The sequence below is a fragment of the Ostrea edulis genome, chromosome 1, assembly GCF_947568905.1.
Source record: "Ostrea edulis chromosome 1, xbOstEdul1.1, whole genome shotgun sequence".
Classification (NCBI taxonomy): Eukaryota; Metazoa; Mollusca; class Bivalvia; order Ostreida; family Ostreidae; genus Ostrea; species Ostrea edulis.
In genome coordinates this window covers 1,127,881-1,134,559 of record NC_079164.1, presented here as the reverse complement: position 1 = coordinate 1,134,559, position 6,679 = coordinate 1,127,881, and the positions used below count along the sequence as shown (strand labels likewise).

The window sequence follows — 6,679 nt, the reverse complement described above, 5'->3', positions numbered from 1 at the left end:
TGTGTGGTTTGATCAATAGATTATATCTAGATATCTAGATTTATTATATTTATCAAAATCTGTTACCAAGAAAATATTACTTATGTACCCTCTCTCTCTCTCTCTCTCTCTCTCTCTCTCTCTCTCTCTCTCTCTCTCTCTCTCTCTCTCTCTCTCTCTCTTACATGTATGTGTGAAGTGAAAATTTTGTAAATAAAAAAATTATAAAAACAAGTTTTTTACTTTTTCACTATACCATTCACAATGCTGGGTTGTTTTTTTAAAGAGGGGGTGGGGGTTTTGCAGCTTATCTGTAGATCGAAATTTGCATGTAATAATAAAAGGGGACAGACTCATTGTTGCTACGTGCTTGATAATTGTTTTTGTGCTCATTTAAGTAATTAAAGTGCAAGTTGAATGATTTAAACAAAATCTAACTTCCAAAAGATTAAATCATCCGCACAATGCATCGTTTAAAAAGGGGGTTGACTTCATAATATTGCCTTACAATTCTTAACAAGTAATTTTTTTTTTTTTAAAAATCCATGTTCTGTTTATTGACACCTGGTTTACTCTAGCAACAAGAAGTTTTGTTATGTGAAATGATAAATTGATAATATACATGTATGTGTTGGTTGCACATGTGTTTTAGGCATATCTTATTGCATGTGTTTTGGTTGTCGAAAATAGTGATAAAAATAAAGAAGAATTGCTGATATACTAAAGACATCCCGATTCTGATATAAAGAAGTCGAGGACTAGTGAATATTTACATACTTTCTTACATCATCACCATACACTGCTTGCGCGAAAACCACACAAGAGACCCATACTAGTATATGCAATCTGTAACCAAGCTATTATTGTTCAGTTATATTATTTTTAAGTCATTACACTTAATTCTTAGAAAATTTTCTAGACTTGCAATTCATTGCAATCAAAAATTGAAAGTTTCCATTATATTCCTTATATGACACCGTCAAATGAGGACCGCAATATGCTGCGCGCCATCTGTAATCATGGGGAAATAACTCGCATAGCATTGTGAAAAAGGTAGGCCATTGTTGACATTGTCTGTACGGAGTTATGGGACTTGGATTTTTAACAATAAGACCATTGTACTTTTTATTTCATGCATTAACTTAAGATTATTTGAGAAGATTTAATTTCATTTGGATCAGAAAGAGGACTTCTTTCAATTTTCAGAATTATCAGTTTTATTGTTATGGGACTTAAATTTTCAAAATCTTAATTAGATGATAGCACTTGTTATGACACGTGCTATCTTAAGTCCGGAGAACAATTAAGGGTGAATGCCCAACCACGTCGATTGAACTAACCAACTAGTTACACATACTTCAATCACTGAGTGGTCAGTAATAATGTTATAGGACATCATCGCAACATCACTTAGTCTATTCCAGAACACCAATTATATAAATTTGGCATCACAATGAAAATCTAACCAATCACGTACAAGATAACAACATTGCTGATTCCGTGACTGTTGGGTTTTGTTTCCTCGCATATATGAAAAGTTGTGGGAAATCTCATTCCTCTTCATACCTTTCAAACATCACACGTCATATATATGATATCGATCACTGCTCGTTATCTTCACCTCTCATGTTCGTATTTGCCCTGCTCTCGATTTTGTATTCTTGATAGGATTTATAAGATTGATCATTGTTCGTTATCTTTTTCATGTAAATTAAAAACTGATCCTCATCTGTATCATTTTCATGCAGTTCCGGCTGTGTGTGGGTTTGTTTTGTTTTTGTTTTTTGTTGTTTGTTTTTTTTATTTAGAAAAACAACTTTGTGCAGTGAAGACAATCACAAAACATTTATTTTTAAACATAAATTAGGGTCAGTGTTTTCATGCATGTCGACTTTGGTGATAAGGTCTTCCAACAGTCTGTTGGAATTCCCCTGGGCACGGATTGTGCTCATTTGTTAGCTGACCGGTTTTTTAGCCGAGTTGCAACGAAGTTGAACTCGGCTATTGGTTTGTTGAAGCGGGTGGGCGGGCGTCAACAATTGGTTTCAGGATGATAACTCGAAAAGTTTACTATCTAATCAAATGAAACTTTGAATTATTGTTGGGTACCAGGAAAGAAAGACCCCTAATCATTTTGGAGAAAAATGGTCAAAGGTTAAGGTCACAGTGACCGACAATAGAAAGAAAATTTCAGAAAAATTTGGTTTCCGGATGATAACGCAGAAAACGTAAATCCGAATCAAATGAAACTTTGATATATTGCTGGGTACCAGGTAAGGAATACCCCTATTGACTTTGGAGAAAAAGTTCAAACGTCAAGGTCACAGTGACCGAATATAGAATGAAAATGTCAGAAAGATTTGGTTTCCGGATGATAACTCAGACAGTTTAAATCCGAATCAAATAAAACTTTGATATATTATTGGGTACCAGCTAAGGAAGACCCCTAGTTGTTTTGGAGAAAATAGGTCAAAGGTCACGGTCACAGTGACCGAATATAGAATGAAAATTTCAGAAATATTTGGTTTCCGGATGATAACTCAGAAACTTTAAATTCGAATCAAATAATATTTGAAGATATTGTTATGTACCAGGTAAGGAAGACCCCTATTGATTTTGGAGAAAAAAGGTCAAAGGTCAAGGTCACAGTGACCGAAAATAGATTTAAAATTTCAAAAAAAAATTGGTTTCCGGAGGATAACTCGAAATTTTTTAATTTGAATCAAACTTGGATATATTGTTGGATACCAGCAAGGCAAGGCCCCTATGGATTTTGGAGAAAAAAGGTTTAAGGTCAAGGTCACAGTGACTGAAAATAGATTGAAAACTTCATACAAATATGGTTTCTGAACAGTAACCCGAAAAGTTTAAAACTAAAATTAGTTCTTCACAATTATAAATATGCCACATGATTCCTGACTTTGCAATGTATAACATGCAAGTCGACTTATGCAACCCCGGGTGCATATATTGATTTTTGTGTTTATATATTATTATAAAGCGGAGTTTATTCAAAAGATTTTACACGAGAAGAAAAAATCTCTTGCTGTGGCCTTAAACTCGACATTTAGGTAAATCGACATTTTATTTATTAGCAATAATCATTCGATATATATGCTGTCTGACGTGTTTCATACCGATTTTTAGGCTGTTCTAGGCACACTGATTTTGACTACGGATAACTCCATTTACCTGATCAGGATATAGGGTACACGGCGGGTGTGACCGGTCGACAGGGGATGCTAACTCCTCTTAGGCACCTGATCCCACCTCTGGTGTGCCCAGGGGTCTGTGTTGCCCAGCTATTTATTTTGTATTGTTTATAGGAGTTATGAGATTGATTACTGTTCGTTGTCTTTACCTTTCATACATATGAACTCGAAATAAAAGATGCAAGTGTCCCCATATTTGCACCAAATTTATATTTAAATAATTAAAATTAAAAATGGATATTAACGACAAACTAACAACTCAACCGTATGACAAAAAGGATGATTTCAGCTTCTCCATCGTCAACTTCCCATATTTATGTAGCAATATTCCATTATCATATGCATATGGTCTTTATATCTCTCAACTGATTCGATATGCAAGAGAAAAGATTCAATGAATGTAAATATAATGATGAAAGATGAATATGCCAATACTATAGGGTTATTGAACTTATATTGGTGAATATTGGCACAAGTTGGCTGTGAAAATGCAAGACCTTTTATTATATAGCTAAAGTATATAGTTGTTAAATTATATCCCTTTTACACTCAAAATACTCCAAAACAGACGAACGATGATCAATCTTATAACTCCTATAAAGGTGAAGATAACGAACAGTGATCAATCTTATAACTCCTATAAAGGTGAAGATAACGAACAGTGGGTAATCTCATAACTCTTATAAAGGTGAAGATAACGAACAGTGGTCAATCTCATAACTCGTATAAAGGTGAAGATAACGAACAGTGATCAATCTTATAACTCCTATAAGCTTTAATTCTAGATTGCAAATTTTCCTATATTCAATATAGTAGGAATTATTGTTGTAAAATATTGGGAAGAAAAAAGCAATTTCCAACATTTTTTTCTCATAGTTTTATTTTATTTTTTAGATGAACCGTTGCATTGTGATGTGTGCTGTTGTGTTGTTATTTGAAATCGAATACGGACATGGAGGTATGTACTTTCATTTATAGAAAAGAAAATCAAAACTATTGTACTCACCTTATCATTTTTTAATCACGTGATTAATTTATATCGCATACTAGTAACATTAATCAACAATAAATTTGCATAGTCGATTGCTGAGGAAATATCTTTATATATGTTTCTATCAAATTAAGCAACCACAACAACATCAAACATTAACACAGCTACTGTAACCACGATAAACCGATCAACAACAAATCAAACAAATGAACTCACGACAACCGAATCTACAGATCTGTCAATGCTATCGTCGACAACATTATTGAAGACGACAATTACTGAACCAATATCACCGTCATCAACGTCAGTCAAAGGATATTCAACAGATGCAGTAACAATAAAATCCACGCATAAAATAAGACAGACAAATACGACCAAAAAATCGTCAACGAAAGCGAGTTCAACAAATCTTTCAACAACACAGAAAATAACTCCGAGTAAAACGGCTTCAACGACATCAACACTGTCAACAACAGCAATAGAACCCACATCACAATCAGATCTTCCATCACCATTGTTGCCATCCACAACTGTTAAGTTCACTTCTATAACACCAACCCCGTTGATATTGCAAACATCATCATCATCAACGTCAGTTTCATCAAAATCATCGATAACAAATACAAAAGCAAATATATCTATACCGGCAGTGACAAGTAGAAAACCAACATCACAATCAAGCCGTTCGTCAAAAACTACAACACAGGTGTCAACAGCAAAGCCGTCAATATCATCAGAAACGTCACTATCAGCCTCTGCAACGGCAACACCCTCGACAAAGGCAACACCCTCGGCAACATCATTAAATAAACCAAGATCAACAGAAGAAAAAACTTCAAAACCACTGGCAACGGAATCAAAAACATCATCAACGTCAGATTCATCAGAATCATCCATAAGAAATACAACACGAAATATTTCTACACTGACAGTGGCTAGTAGAAAACCAACATCACAATCTACAAATGTGAATGCATTATCAAAACCTACAACACAACCGCTAACAGCAAAGTCGTCAATATCAACAGCAACGTCACTATCAGCCTCTACAACAGCATTAACTACACCAAATTCAACAAAAGACATAACTACAAAATCATTGTCATCATACAGCGCATCAACAGGAAATACGTCATTACCCTTGTTAAAAACGATTTCCTCTTCAACGATTTCCTCTTCAATAGGACAATCGTCCTCGATGTCAACCACGCAAAGTGAGTGTTTTTCCTTCTTCCTTTAAATTCGCGTATCATTGTGTTGAACTTATGAGCAATATTTATCCTTGGTTATTAGTTCTTTTTCACAATATACATGTACCGTCAACATTATCTCCCAATATCAGTATTCTTATCAACCACATGTTTTCATGTTGATTTCATTTTCTGATGTCTTTGTAGATTCAGGAGGAAATAAATCTGCCGCTCCATTTTCAAGAAAGCTGTGGAAACTTTATGTCTGGGCATGCATCATCCGTGTAGTAGCTTCTAATTATGTCTGAGTGAATCCAAGCATTTCTAGGATAATATGTCCGGACAAAATATATTATTTATAATGCATATCATTTTTTTTTTTTTTTTTTACTTTTACGCATGATAAGAAATATCAGAAGCATCTTGTGTGTGTCTTGACTTCTCTGTGTATATACAATGTACCTTGATCATTATCGCTGTGTAACTTTTAAAGTAATTTCACCTTCCTATGACGTCACAAGATTTGCAAAATCAATGATTTATCTAGATTTATGCATGATAGGAACATAACTTTTGTTTTCCTGATAGTAACTGTAAAAACACTGTTAACCATAAAAAAGTTATTTATATATATATGAACAATCAATGATATGTTTCAAAATATTGAATCCAATGGCAATAACTTTGTTTTCATTGAAGTCCATTGTGTGATAGATTAATTTCATTTTTCAGACATTTTGTATAATTTTGTAATGAAATATTTTCATGAAATTGTTATATCGTTATAGACAGTTTTTGTGAAATTTTAATGATGCTGTTGAAGGAGAATTGAATTTTCTGACGCTGAAATATGATTTTGTATATGTATGTCTAGCGTCTTAAAATGTGTAGTGACCAATATATTTCATTTGACAATTAATTAGTTTTAACTCTAATAAATGGAAATAAATACACTTTCTATCATTTTATCAGATGATACTCCGATGTGGAGTTACGTTTAATCATAACAAATTACATTCAAAGCGGCATACATTTGTACATTCTCTTAAATCGCGCGGTCGAGGAAATTCTAACTTAGCAAGAGGTCCATGGGTTACAACGTTCACCCGAATCAAACCGGTCCTGCTGTTCTCTGGAACATTTTATGAAAGATACCTACAGACCTTATTGTCACCTGAGTACCACTACCCTCAAGGGCTGATAAATTCAATAATAATTTTCCTGTTTCGCATATTTAAATTTTAATGTTCAGCAACAGTATAAAACAGAATGGTTCTTAAAATGCCCCCAATAAATGTCCACATTGA

General features: G+C 33.8%; 1 protein-coding gene across 2 annotated transcripts in view; it reads left to right on the top strand.

The window, feature by feature from the left end:
- LOC125664549 (mucin-2-like) overlaps window positions 1–6,325 on the top strand; it is a 9,442-nt gene extending 3,117 nt beyond the window's left edge. The window contains exons 1-4 of one of the 2 annotated variants that reach the window (XM_048897349.2): window positions 1–1,032; window positions 4,086–4,149; window positions 4,317–5,396; window positions 5,580–6,325. The exon at window positions 1–1,032 is cut by the window's left edge and continues 3,031 nt beyond it. In XM_048897349.2, the coding sequence (XP_048753306.2) occupies window positions 4,086–4,149; window positions 4,317–5,396; window positions 5,580–5,680 (1,245 nt within the window). In that variant the 5' untranslated portion in view covers window positions 1–1,032 and the 3' untranslated portion in view covers window positions 5,681–6,325. The remainder of the gene's footprint in view (window positions 1,033–4,085; window positions 4,150–4,316; window positions 5,397–5,579) is intronic. The other variant, XM_048897347.2, reaches the window with a different exon arrangement.
- Window positions 6,326–6,679: the final 354 nt, after the last annotated feature.